The sequence below is a fragment of the Ahaetulla prasina genome, chromosome 4 (genome assembly GCF_028640845.1).
Source record: "Ahaetulla prasina isolate Xishuangbanna chromosome 4, ASM2864084v1, whole genome shotgun sequence".
NCBI classification, from domain to species: domain Eukaryota; kingdom Metazoa; phylum Chordata; class Lepidosauria; order Squamata; family Colubridae; genus Ahaetulla; species Ahaetulla prasina.
In genome coordinates this window covers 42,072,162-42,086,497 of record NC_080542.1, presented here as the reverse complement: position 1 = coordinate 42,086,497, position 14,336 = coordinate 42,072,162, and the positions used below count along the sequence as shown (strand labels likewise).

The 14,336-nt window shown below is 41.1% G+C and overlaps 1 protein-coding gene across 1 annotated transcript in view; it reads left to right on the top strand.

The window, feature by feature from the left end:
- Positions 1-14,336, top strand: part of HAP1 (huntingtin associated protein 1) — a 321,391-nt gene that overhangs the window by 55,125 nt on the left and 251,930 nt on the right. The window contains exons 10-14 of the mRNA XM_058182688.1: positions 3,636-3,710; positions 5,413-5,547; positions 9,095-9,165; positions 9,555-9,776; positions 11,050-11,339. Of these exons, the coding sequence (XP_058038671.1) occupies positions 3,636-3,710; positions 5,413-5,547; positions 9,095-9,165; positions 9,555-9,776; positions 11,050-11,339 (793 nt within the window). The remainder of the gene's footprint in view (positions 1-3,635; positions 3,711-5,412; positions 5,548-9,094; positions 9,166-9,554; positions 9,777-11,049; positions 11,340-14,336) is intronic.

Below are 14,336 nucleotides of genomic sequence, written 5' to 3'. Positions count from 1 at the left end.
GCTCAAGGTTGACTCAGTCTTCCATCCTTCCGAGGTCAGTAAAATGAGGACCCATATTGTTGGAGGCAATATGCTGACTCTGTAAACCGCTTAGAGAGGGCTGTAAAAGCACTACGTAGCAGTATATAAGTCTAAACACTATTGCTATTCTAACTAAAGCTAAAAAGAGAATGCAGCTTAAAAATATATATAAAACCTTATTAACACTATATAAGTGTTCTTGACTTATAGCAGTTCACTTAATAACCATTCAAAGTTACAATGGCACTGAAAAAAATGACTAATGATCATTTTTCTCGCTTATGACCATTGCAGCATCCCCATAACCATGTCATAGAAATTCAGGCACTTAGCTATTGTCTCATATTTATGACCGTTGCAGTGTCCCGGGGTCACGTGATCAGCTTTTGCGACTTTCTGACAAGCAAAGTCAACGGGGAAACCTTATTCACTTAACAACTGTGTTATTAATTATTAATTTAATTACTTAGTTTATTAAACCTAATTAAAATAATTAAGCTACTGATTTAATAACTTCAGTGATTCACTTAACTAATGTGGCAAGAAAAGTCGTAAAATGGGGCAAAACCTCTCAACAAATTTCTCAGCAACATAAATTTCAGGCTCTATTAGACCTCTCAGCGGCTTTCGATACCATCGACCATGGTATCCTGCTGCGCCGATTGGAGGGATTGGGAGTGGGAGGCACCGTTTATCGGTGGTTCTCCTCCTATCTCTCCGACCGGTCGCAGTCGGTGTTGACAGGGGGGCAGAGGTCGGCCCCGAGGCGCCTCACTTGTGGGGTGCCGCAGGGGTCGATTCTCTCGCCCCTTCTGTTTAACATCTACATGAAGCCGCTGGGTGAGATCATCAGTGGTTTCGGTGTGAAGTACCAGCTGTATGCGGATGACACCCAGCTGTACTTTTCTACACCGGACCACCCCAACGAAGCTATCGAAGTGCTGTCCCGGTGTCTGGAGGCCGTACGGGTCTGGATGGGGAGAAACAGGCTCAAGCTCAATCCCTCCAAGAGGGAGTGGCTGTGGATGCCGGCATCCCGGTACAGTCAGCTAAATCCGCGGCTGACCATCGGTGGCGAGTCACTGGCCCCGATGGAGAGGGTGCGCAACTTAGGCGTCCTCCTGGATGAACGGCTGTCTCTAGAAGATCATTTGACGGCCGTCTCCAGGAGAGCGTTCTACCAGGTTCGCCTGGTGCGCCAGTTGCGCCCCTTTCTGGACCGGGAGGCCCTATGCACGGTCACTCACGCCCTCGTGACGTCTCGCCTGGATTACTGCAACGCCTCTACATGGGGCTCCCTTGAAGGGCATCCGGAGGCTACAGTTAGTCCAGAATGCGGCTGCGGGTGATAGATGGAGCCCTCGTGGCTCCGCATAACACCCATCCTCGCAGGCTGCACTGGCTACCTGTGGCCTTCCGGTGCGCTTCAAGGTTTTGGTGACCACCTTTAAAGCGCTCCATGGCATAGGGCGGGTTATCTACGGGACCGCCTACTGCGACCAGATACCTCTCACCGACCCGTGCGCTCTCACAGGAGGGACTCCTCAGGGTGCCGTCAGCTAGGCAGTGTCGTCTGGCGACGCCCAGGGGAAGGGCCTTCTCTGTGGGGGCTCCCGCCCTCTGGAACGAGCTCCCCCCAGGACTCCGTCAACTTCCGGACCTTCGTACCTTCCGTCGCGAGCTCAAGACACATTTATTCATCTGTGCAGGACTGGCTTAGATTTTAAATTTTATAGGGGTTTTAAATTGATTTTAATATTTATATTTCTATTTTTAATGATAGGGCATTGGAATAAGTTTTTTAAAGATTATTTTAATTTTGTGTATCGATGTTTTATATGCCTGTGAACCGCCCTGAGTCCTTTGGGAGATAGGGCGGTATATAAATTTAAATAATAAATAAATAAATAAATAAATAAATAAATAAATTGTGGTTTTAATTAGAACTGCAGAAAAAACAATGGCTACCAATCTGCCTTCCATTGAGGACCTATATACTATACAAGTCAAAAAGAGGGCTGTGAAAATATTTACAGACCCCACACATCCTGGACATAAATTGTTTCAACTCCTACCCTCAGAACAACGCTATAGAGTACTCCACTCCAGAACAACTAGACACAAGAACAGTTTTTTCCCAAATACCATCACTCTGCTAAACAAATAATTCCTTCAACACTGTCAAACTATTTACTAAATCTGCACTACTATTAATCTTCTCACCATTCCCATCACCCATGTCCTTCCACTTATGACTGTATGACTGTAACTTTGTTGCTTGTATCCTTACGATTTATACTGATATTGAATGTTTCCTGATTGCTTATTTGTACCCTATGGCTATCAATAAGTGTTGTAGCTTAGAATTCTTGATGAACATACCTTTTCTTTTATGTACAATGAGAGTATATGTACCAAGACAAATTCCTTGTGTGTCTAATCACATTTGGCAATAAAAAATTCTATTCTAGTAAGTAAGCTAGTAAAAAAAGGGGTTATTTTGATTTCTCCAATGAATTTACCCTGATGAATTTCTGTAGCATTGGTAGACCAGCTGATGCCAGATGTTGTGATTCAATTGCCATCAGCCAACCAGTTTGGCTAATGGCAAAAGCCTGTGGAACATGTAATCAAAAAACATCTGGAGCATCATCCACCTGTCCCCCTCAAATAAAACATTTCTTCCAGTTTGAGTTGTTTTATAATATCTGATGTATAATTTTCAACTAGGCTAATTTCTTAGTGGCTTTGAGCCAATAGAATTGTTTATAAAACTGGAGACCTATTGTTCTTAGGGAGGCATGTATTCTGCTTGGCCCTCTTGCGAATAGAATACAATGGAATTCGAAAGGTGCTTTTTCCAAGAGGCAACTGGGCTTTCTGGTTTTTCTTTGAAGATGTTTTACTTCTCATCCAAGAAGCCTCTTCAGCTCTAGAAACTTCTTGGATGAGAAGCAAAACGTCTTCAAAGAAAAACCAGAAAGCCTAGTTGCCTCTCGAAAAAGCACTTTTGAGACAACAATGTCCTGGATGACTGAGAATCTCCATAGACAAATGGAATGGAATTAGGAATAGGAATAGAGTACTTTATTGGAATAGAGTGATTGGACACACAAGGAATTCTTCACCACTGCATAAGGCCTCAGTGTACATACAAAAACAACAAAATAATATAATCGTAAGATACCAATAGGAGAAGGTAGTAGCAAAGATGAGAAGGATAATAGTAAATCAATCATACTTTAAAGATAAATATACTTAGATACAAGACTGTACTGTGAAGATTTAGGTGTGGGTAGATGGCATGAAGGAAGATACTATCTCTGTCTGGTTATTTTGGCAAGCAAATGTGTTGTGGCTGTCCTAAGCACTGTGGCGTCCTGAGGCGAAGAGTTGAAACAGTTTATGTCAGTTTACGGGAATAATCATGCATTTTGAAGTGTTTCTATTGTAAACTCTGTTGTGTACATGTGTAGTGGTGGGATGTTTTTTTGCAGGGAGGTGTCTTAAGTAATTTATTATAGCACTCAAGTTACTCACCTGAAAAAAAATACATACCCTTAGCAGTGTAAACCTGGTGACTGATTTTTTCCCCTCTTCCCTTTCTCCTCCAGTATTCTTCTGAAGTGGAGCAATTGCAACAGCAACTCGCTGCAGGCAAAGAAATCCAATCGCAGCTTCGCAGAGAGGTGGGTCCCTTAAGCAGCAAAGTGGGGAGAGAGGTGGTTGCATGGAAAGGATGGCAAGGAGCTCTGAGCTTTCCACAAATGAACCCAAATGGCTTTATGGCAACACGTTATAGTTTTCTGTACAAAGCTTTTGATGGATGGATGTGTGAGAGAGAGCAGGGGTGTGTGGGGGGAGAGTCACAGTAGAGTTGACCATTAGGTGATTTTGGGGGGCACATTTTTAAAAAATAAGCAGTGCCAGGACAAAGCAGGTAGTTGGGCAGAACAGAAGTATGATTAAAAATTATATTAATACATCATTTTCCCCACTTCTGCCCATCCTAGAAGTTATATCTATCTTGCTTAAATTGGCAGAAACTTCTGAAAGAAGAAACATACATCCAAATGCCATAGAAGTATACAGGCACAAATGAAATTATTCTTGTAGTAATCATATATACGATATGCTAAGATGCCCTGGTTAGATATCTCATTTCTGTAGTCACCTGGTTTGTTTGTTTGTTTATTTATTTATTTATTTATTTATTTATTTATTTATTTATTCGTATTTTTATACCGCCCTTCTCCGAAGACTCAGGGCGGTGTACAGCCAATAAAATGACAAAAATCCCAACAAATTTAAAATACACTATCAAATTTAAAAAACTGATTCAATCGCTGTAACTTAAAATATTAGCTAAAATTTATCAAAACTAAAATCTTGGTAAAAACCCTATTAAAACCCACTAAAACCCCCATACTAAAATCAGTCAGGCCAGCCCCGCTTGGTGAAAAAAGAAAGTCTTGAGCTCGCGCTTAAAGGTCCGGAGATCAGGGAGGAGACGGAGTCCCACCGGCAGCTCATTCCATAAAGCCGGGCCCCCCACAGAGAACGCCCTTCCCCTGGGAGCCGCCAGCCAACATTGACTAGCCGACGGCACCCTAAGAAGACCCTCCCTGTGGACGCGCACTGGACGTATCGGACAATGGGAGGTAACTGTCGGCAGCAGGCGGTCCCGTAAATATCCCAGTCCAATGCCATGGAGCGCTTTAAAGGTGATAACCAACACCTTGAAGCGCACCCGGAAGACCACTGGCAACCAGTGCAGCCTGCGCAGGAGAGGTGTTACATGGGAGCTACGAGGAGCTCCCTCAATCCCCCGCGCGGCCGCATTCTGCACCAGTTGGAGCCTCCGGGTGCTCCTCAAGGGGAGCCCCATGTAGAGAGCATTGCAGTAATCCAGACGGGAAGTGACGAGGGCATGCATAACGCGTCCCAGTCCAGGAAAGGGCATAATTGGCGAATCAGGCGAACCTGATGAAAAGCTCCCCTGGCGACGGCTGTCAAGTGGTCTTCTAAAGACAGCCGTGCATCCAGGAGAACGCCTAAATTGCGCACCGATTCAGCCACTGCTGAGCAAAAAGGGGGAAAAAAACATCATTGATACTGACTCTACTTTAGACCCCCTGGCATAGCCAAAACGTCAAGAAATCATTGATTACACAGGTGGCATCTGGAAATGATGACTCAGCGCTAATTATCCGTATTACTCAGCAGGCAAGCAGCACTCCATTGCTACATGATTTTGGCTCAGAAAATGGTTTAAAATAGCTCTGTGTGGGAACCCCTTGTTTTTAGTTAGTGTCTCCCTTTACTCACATATTTAACACCATTAAATATGATGTTCCTGACTTTTTGTTCTATTCTGTGATATCATTTCAGCTCCAGGACACACAGGAGAAATACACAGAATGTGAAGCAATGTTGCATGAAGCTCAGGAAGACATAAAAAACCTTCGCAACCGCAGTTTGCCCAATAGCACCATCCATCACAGTTCCCCCACCTTCTTACCCTTGGTAAGGGTAGATAATGCATTTTTAGTGGATAAGAGCATATATGTATACGTGTGTGTGTGTGTGTGTGTGTGTGTGTATAAATGTAGAATGTATAATATATATATAGTAGGAGGATACGAGAACACATTTATAAATAAGATACATATGGAACCTAGAGCCAGATTGGTGTACAGTGTCAAGCAGCAGGCTAAAAACTGAGATACTGTGATTTCTAATTCTGCCTTAGGCATGAAACCAACTTGAGCCAGTCCATCTCTCTCTCACAACTCTAAGTTGGAGGCAATGGTCAGCACTTCCGAAATTTTGCCAAGAAAAATGCAGGGACTTGTCCTGGCAGCTATCCATATATAAACTTGGTAGGATAAAACTTGTGACAGGAATGTACTGATAGGATATAAACTATCCAAAAGAAACAGACCTAACAAAAGAGGAGGTGGAATTGCATTATATGTTATAGATCACTTCCTCTCCACAGAGATGCACAAAACCAAAGATGAAAGCCTGCTAGAATGCTTAACATAAAAGAAAAAAAAGAATGGCATTATCATAGGCATATATTATAGGCCACCCAACCAAGCAGAAAAAATAGACAAACTTTTTGCTAAACAGTTAACAAGTGTATGTAGGAAATACATCACAGGAGTAATGGGAGATTTTAATTACACAGACATTAACTGGGAGACAAATTCAGCAATAAATGGGAAAAAAAACAGATTCCTGGCCAACCTACCTAACTTTGTTATTCAAAAGTAGAGGAGGCAACTACAAGAACAGTCACACAGGACCTTATTTTTACTAACAGGGAAGAAGTGATAGAAGGAATAGAAGTTGAAGGAAATTTGGGAGAGAGTGACCATGCCATATTAGAGTTCAAAATAAAATAGACACAAGCAATAGAACATAATCAAATCAGAGTCTTAGACTTTAAAGAAGCTGGAACAAACTTGGGAAGGAACCCATGGATGAAAATGTTAAAGGGGAAATCAGCTCAAGAAGCTTAGGAAACTTTGAAAAATATGATCATAAAAGCCCAGTCCAGCTCAATACCATTGGAAAAGAAAAATAAAAAATCCAAGAAAAAAATCAATGTGCATAAAGAACTGTCCGATTAACTGAAAGAAGAAGAAAAGGATAAGTACAAAAAATGGAAAGAGGGTCACATAACTAAGACAGAGTATCAACAAATAGCCTGGACCTGCAAAGATGAAGATAGGAAAGCTAAGGCTCAGAATGAAAGAAGACTTACAACAAATGTCAAAAATAATAAAAAGGGTTTCTTTCAACACATACAAAACAAGAAACAAATCACAGAAGCAATCAGTTCATCAATGGGAGAAGATGGCAAGGAAGTAACAGGCAGTAGAGAGAAAACAGAACTGCTTAATTTATTCTTTGCATCTGTCTTCAGAAAATACCACCCAACTTACCAAAAGCAGAACTGCAAAAGACAGTCTAGGAATGCAAATTAGAATAAGAAAATAAGCAAACATAAGGTAAGATAACACCTGTCTGCTCAAGATGGATTCAGTTTATCAGGTCATGACAGATTACATCCCAGAGTTCTGAAGGAACTGGCAGATGTGATATCTGAACAACTGAACCACATCTTTCAAAATTCTTGGAGCATCGCGGAACTACCTGAGGACTGGAAAAGAGATGATGTGGTTCCCATCTTCAAAAAAGGGAAAAAAACAGATCCAGGAAATTAAAGACCAATCAGCCTGGCATCAATGCCTGAGAAGATCTTGGAAAAGATAACCCAAGCAACAAATTTGCAAATATCTAGAAGCATTAACCAATAGCTAACATGGGTTCATCAGAAACAGATCATATCAAAAGCAAATCTTATTTCATTCTCTGAGAAAGTGACTAACCTAGTGGATCAGCAAAATCCTGTGGACATAGTACACTTAGATTTCAATAAGGCATTTGATAAAGTAGACTACATCCTTCTTCTTGGTAAACTAGAAAATTGTGGGATAGATAGCATCACCACCAGATTTGTAACTGTCTGACAAACCATACTCAATGTGTAGCTTCAATGGAACTACATCCACTTGGAGGGAAGTAGTGGGGTATCTGAATGTTCTGTTTTAGGTATTCTTCAATATCTTCCTAAACGATCTAGATGAGGAAATAGAAGGGGAACTCATCAAATATGTGGATGACACTAAACTGGTAGAAATAGCCAATTCCCCAGAAGGTAGGCTCAAGATAAAAAAGAATCTCAACAGACTTGGTCCTTACCTAGGAAAATGAAACTCAGTATAGATAAAAGTAAGGTTTTACACTTAGGCAAGAAAAAACAACTCCACAGATACAAATTAGGGAAAATTTGGCTTAATGCCAATAATTGTGAGAGGGATCTTGGAGTCCAAATGGATAATCACTTAAATATAAGCCAACAGTGTGCAGCAGCAGCCAAATGCAATCCTAGGCTGCATTAATAGACTCATAGAATCAAGATCACGTGAAGTATTAGTACCACTTTACAAAGCCTTAGTACAACCACACTTGAAATACTGCATCCAGTTGTGGTCACAGAATATGTAAAAACAGTTGAGACTGTGGAAAGAGTGCAGAGTAGAGCAACAAAGATGATTAGGAAGTTGGAGGCTAAAACATATGAAGAACAGTTACAAGAATTGGGTATGTCTAGTCTAATGAAAAAGAAAAGGATTAGTGGAGACATGATAGCAATGTTCCAATATTTGATGGGCTGCCATAGAGATGAAGTGGTCGAACTATTTTCCAAAGCACCTGAAGGCAAGATAAGAAACAATGGATGGAAACCAATCAAGGAGAGAAGCAACCTAGAATTAAGGAGAAATTTCCTAATGGTAAGAACAATAACCAGTGGAATGGCTTGCCTTCAGAAGTTGTGGGTGCCCCAACACTGTAGGCCTTCAAGAAGAGACTGGAGAACCATTTATCTGAAATGGTATAGAGTCCCTGCTTGAGCAGGGGGTTGGACTAGATGACCTCGAAGGTACCTCCCAACTGTTCTCTTCTGTTCTGCTCTATTTTTAGTTATTCTAGAATAACCTCTAGACTTTACAGAGCGGGGAACATGGGGGGGAGGGGAGCAAGCACATCTAAGAGTGTGATTGTTTTAATTTGTCCAAGACTCAATTGCCAGAACTATTTTACAATGAACTTTGGATACAGGTGTTTTATAGAAATAGCATCTCTGAGTAATGGCTAAGAGAACAGTCAGTGACTCAATTTCCATATCATGCTGAGTCATCATTTCTTCAGTAATGGTTTAATGAATACATATTTCTTGACTGGAGACAGAATACTATGCCATAAACCTTAGTTTGCAGAACCGGATTAATACAAATTTAAACAAACAAGCATATTATAGCTGGTGCTAATGTGTCTTTCTGGTTAGAGTTTAGGAGAACACTGTTCAGCTCTGTGTTCGCACTTGGGAAGTTCTAGTCCAGTAGGAACAGAAAAGGAGAAACATATTTAGGAACTTCCTAAGTACTATTACTTTTTGCTGCCAGAAGAATAGTCTGCCCATGGTTACTTTTTGTTACAGGATTCCCTGGCTGCAGAGATCAAGAGCACAATGAGAAAAGGGATGGACAGCTCTGGGTCATCTGAGTACAAGTGAGTGGAGAGTACAGTAGCATTCACAGATTGGAAGAGGCCTGACTTTAAAAAAAAAAACACCACAAAACCAGTTTATAGCTCTACGAAGGAAGAAGTAAGGGATGCTCACTACCAGGAGGTGATATTGTGATGGAAGTGCTAGAGGAGGCACCAAACTTCTAGAGATGAACTGACTTAGACTGCAGATAGGTGGAGCTTAGAATACTTCTTGGCGTTACGGACAGTAAAGGCTATGATTTTATTTAAAACAACACTGGGGGAAAATTGGCACCTACAAGTATTTCAAGGATGTGACTTTTTTGAGTCTTTTGATAAAGAGAGTGATCAACCTTCTCTTTGATTTCTATCACTGATCACAATATGTCCATCTGTCTGCTTATTTTCAGAAGCTTCCGGCGTGTGTTTGAGACAGTGAAGGCTGTGAAACGAGCAACAAAAGCTAAATCGGGAAGGGCAACCCCTTTGAGTCTTCCTCCACATTCCCCCAAAGCAGCTTCAGTGGCCTGCAGTCACTTTAGCACTCCACGTAACAACCATTATGGTTCAGATAGCCCCATTATGCCAGAAGAAAAGGTTCAACTGGCTCCTGAAGTTCTCAATGATACCCAGTGAGTATTTCTAGGATCTGGACTCCTCTGTGGGAATACTGCCTTGCAAATCCTGTAGGAGATATCTCATGGTTGAGTAAGCCCAGTTCACCATCTGGCAATCTTCAGATCAGTTAGGACAAGAGTTCTGGATATTATCATCCCCAAATATCCAGACCATGTTCTTAGGAAGCTTGGATTAGATCTTAAAGGCCAAACCTACATAATTTCTGGCTCACCAGCCTTGGATTATGGCTATTTCCCAGGAGTATAACAACGTATTCCATCTTCATTCCTTGCCCATAGTTATTGGTGGGACATGAACCTATTCACACAGTTTATGGAACCATATATTTCAGGGAAGGGTGTTTACCTTGATGGATCCCAGACTTTCCAGACCATCCATAGTTGAAGATAGTCCCACTGAAAGAAAAAAAAATGAGAAAGATTTGGGGACTGCCTCAAGGGACATCAAAAGATTCATCAGTATTTTGCCCTGCTGGGCCTTTGATGAAGAAAAAGCTGTCAAATAACTATGTTTCTATCTCTAGGAAGCAATTCAGGGCAGGGGCTTTGAGATGAAAAAGCCATAACAAATGGATAGTTAAAGAAAGACAAATCTCCTCATTACTTCCTCACATTACCTTGGATTTCTCTAACAAAAAAAGGAGACCAATTCTTACTATCCTATTTCTCTAATTGCTATGACTACCCTGTCAAAAGCTTTTATCTAGATTCTTTTGGCACTGCTTTTTCAAACTTTGATTTGCAAACCAAAACGGTATCCTCTTGACACCTTGCATTGTTGGGCACAACCCATCAAATTGCTGATGTACCCAAAAATACCCCCTGTCAATCCCAGAGAACTTCATGGTACTTTCTGCCTCTAGTGAAAAATGTCTTGGTTCAAATCTTATAAAAGTGCAGTTGCCAAAAGTCCAGTCCTTGACTGAAATCAAGACAAGATGTCTGTTGGTTTTTTCTAATCTCTTTTCATCATATTTGTCTCTCCCATCCAGTTTCAATAATATGTTTTTATTTTTTGAGTCAGGGATCTGTTTCTGGGACTGATTTTTATCTTTTTGTTGACTTATTGATGGATCATGGTCAGTCTGTGCTTTTCCAAAAGATGCTGAATGACAGTTTCTAGAATCCCCCATTGTCACTATGCATATTGGAGCTGTGAGGAGCTATCATTCAGCAACATCTGGAGAACCAGGATTTCCTTCTCTGACAACAGGCTAATGGTGGTGCTTTCAGAATCAGATCACCTTCACAACTCTCTTTATTGTAGCCACGGCGTGGATTCTACATCAGGTACACCTGGCCGCCATGTCTTGGAAGCTGCTATCCAGAGTTTGTCTGCTCGCCAGAAGAACCACAGCACTGAGTATTCATTTTTTGAGATGGAACGTGAATGCAAACTGAAGCGCCTGGCTCGGGAGGCAGAGGATTTCAGTGGGTGTCTGACCCCCAATGGAAGCATCGCATCCATAGGCACCAACTATTCAGGCAGTTCTGGTGCCTCCTTGAGCTCCTACTGTTGCTTCCCTGATAAGCTTCAAATTGTTAAGCCTATGGAAGGTTAGTGCAAAGGGGGAACCCAGGCCTCTTCAGCTTACTTTGAGTAGTTCATTTAATGTGTGGCTTTCCAAGCTTATTATTTTCAGAGTGCCATTTCTGAATAGTACAGGTAGTCCTCGACTTACAACAGTTCATTTAGGGACTGTTTTGAAGTTACAAGCGCACTAAAAAAAATTATTTACGACCATTTTTCACCCTGTATGACTGCAACATCTCCATGGTCATGTACTCAAAATTCGGATACTTGGCTCATAAACTCATATTTATGATAGTTGCAGCGTCCGGGGGTCATGTGATCCTCTTTTGTGTCCTTCTGACAAGCAAAGTCAATGGCAAAGCCAGATTCACTTAACAACCATGTTACTAACTTAATGACTGTTGTGATTCACTTAATAACTATGGCAAGAAAAGTCGTAAAGTAGGGCAAAACTCACTTAACAAATGTCGGACTCAGTTGTGGTTGTAAGTTAAGGAGTATCTGTACTACACTTCCAAAAGTAATCTTATGAAATTCCAAAAGGGAAGAGAAATTCTACGGGCAAACCTGAACTGGAAGGGTGAATTCCTGGCAGTTCCAAGATCTAGATTGGGGGGAGGGTGTGTGTGAAAACACACAGCCTGTTATTAAGAACACAGAGCCTGCAATTACTGCAGGTTCAAGCCCCACCAGGTCCAAGGTTGACTCAGCCTTCCATCCTTTATAAGGTAGGTAAAATGAGGACCCAGATTGTTGGGGGGGCAATAAGTTGACTTTGTAAATATACAAATAGAATGAGACTATTGCCTTATACACTGTAAGCCGCCCTGAGTCTTCGGAGAAGGGCGGGATATAAATGTAAACAAAAAAAAACAACGTTGTAGGACGGCTCCTCCCATTTTAATGTGGAGAAAAGTACAGACTTTGGGGGAGGGGTTGTTTCTTGTTTATTTTAAGCTATGTTAAATTCCTGGTAAGACTTATATGTACTTCATGTAATGGTTGTAGGAGTAATCCCCAGCTTACCATGTAACCTAATGATTGGAACAGATTTTTCACTTACTGAGGATTGAACTCAGGAAAGGATTCAAGAAGGGGGCTCAGATACCGAGAGTAACCACAAGAGCCCAATCTAAGGCAAGGACAAGGATAGAGCAGAAACATGGGAAGGAATCTAGGATTCTTCCTAGCCATCCTGATTTAAAAGGAGATGTCCTAGAAAGGAGAAAGCATAAAGAAAGACCAACAAAGCTAGCCATAGAGAATCATAGTGATAAAGACTCCGAAATGTGAAATTTGCCAAGGACCCTTGCAAAGAAAGACCAAGTATTAAAACATTGTTGGTTAGCAGCAGAAAAGGAGGGAAACAAAGAGGTAATACCCAGATTCCAAGAAAAATCAGGACTGCTGTTTCAAATTAGTTTTCATCCATATATAGAGAAACAACTGAACGAATAGTACTTCCTCAGGAATATTGCAAGGCTATCTTGGAACTAGCCATGAAAATCCACAGCCTGGACATATGCATAGAGATAGGACCACATAGAGAAGTTTGGATTTTATTGGCCAGGCATTTGTAAAGATGTGGCCCATTACTGTGGATCCTGCTCTATTTGTCAATTAGTGAAATCAAAAGTGGAATACAATAAAGTTCCAATAGAGATAATACATTTAATTCCCATTCCTTTTCTGGACATTGTAGTCCTTCTGCCATGATTTAGTAAATGCAGTGAATATATCCTTTTTGTCTGTGATTAAGCAACTTGGTACCCAGAAAGAGTTCCACTGAGGAATAGCTAAGGAACTGGTCAAAATCTTTAGTAGGATAAGCACACCAATCGAGATCATCACATGGAGCTTTGTGGAGATTTAAAAATAAAAAGTCCTTATCATTCTCAGGCAGATTATTTTACTGGAAAGATGAACCAAACCCTGAAAATTATATTTAAGAAATATGCAGGCCAAGACCCAATATTTTGGGTTACATGCAGGGGTGAAATTTAAAAATTTTCCCTACCAGTTCTGTGGGCGTGGCTTAATTGGTGGGTGTGGCTTGGTGGTCAGATGACTGGGTGGGCATGGCCAATAACAATAAATAATAAAAATAATAAAGTATAAAAAACAATAAGAGGTACCAAAAACCAACTTTCATACTTTCCACACACACAACACAACTGACTCATACAGTAAAAGCAGCTGCACTTCACATAGTCACAGAAAGCTCAAAAACCAACTTTCACACTTTACACACACACACAACACAACACAACACAACTGATTCACACACAATGTAAAAGCAGCTGCACTTCACACTTCACACACTTCACACAGCCACAAAAAGCTCAAAAACCAACTTTCACACTTTACACACATACAACACAACACAACAGACACACACACACACACACACACACACACAAAATGCCACATACAGCTTTGTGAGATTTTGTGTGTTTGTGTAGTTAGAGTGAAACACTACAGAAATACACCAAATCTCAGAAAGCTGCACAAATATTTTATTTTATTATTTTATTTTATTAATATTTTTTAGATCAGGGATCTCCAACCTTAGTAACTTTAAGGTTTGTGGACTTCAATTTCCAGAGTTCCTCAGCCAGCAAAGCAGGCAGTCAGTTGCTAGCAGATTCAGCAGATAGATTTTACATAGACATAATCAGTTGCTAGCTAATGCTTTGCCAGCCTGAAAGGAGCAGGAATAAGGTAAGTGGGGAAGGGGCAGTTGGGTGGGCATGGGCTGTTGTAAGAGGTGACAAATGATTTTAAAAGCCTGTGATGATGAGGCAACTCCTCTGGGATTGCCAGAGGGAAAAAAGTTTTTAAAAAGGCTCCTCTGACAATCCCATGAGGCTTGCCTCGTGGCAGCCCAGAACCTCTTAAGAGGTCTTCTACAAGCTCTTCGGCTGAACAGCTTGTAGAAAACATGTTTTTTAAGGTTCTTCTGATAAGGAACTCAGGTGAGATCACCAGAGGAGCCTTTTAAAACTTTTTAAAAAGAGTTT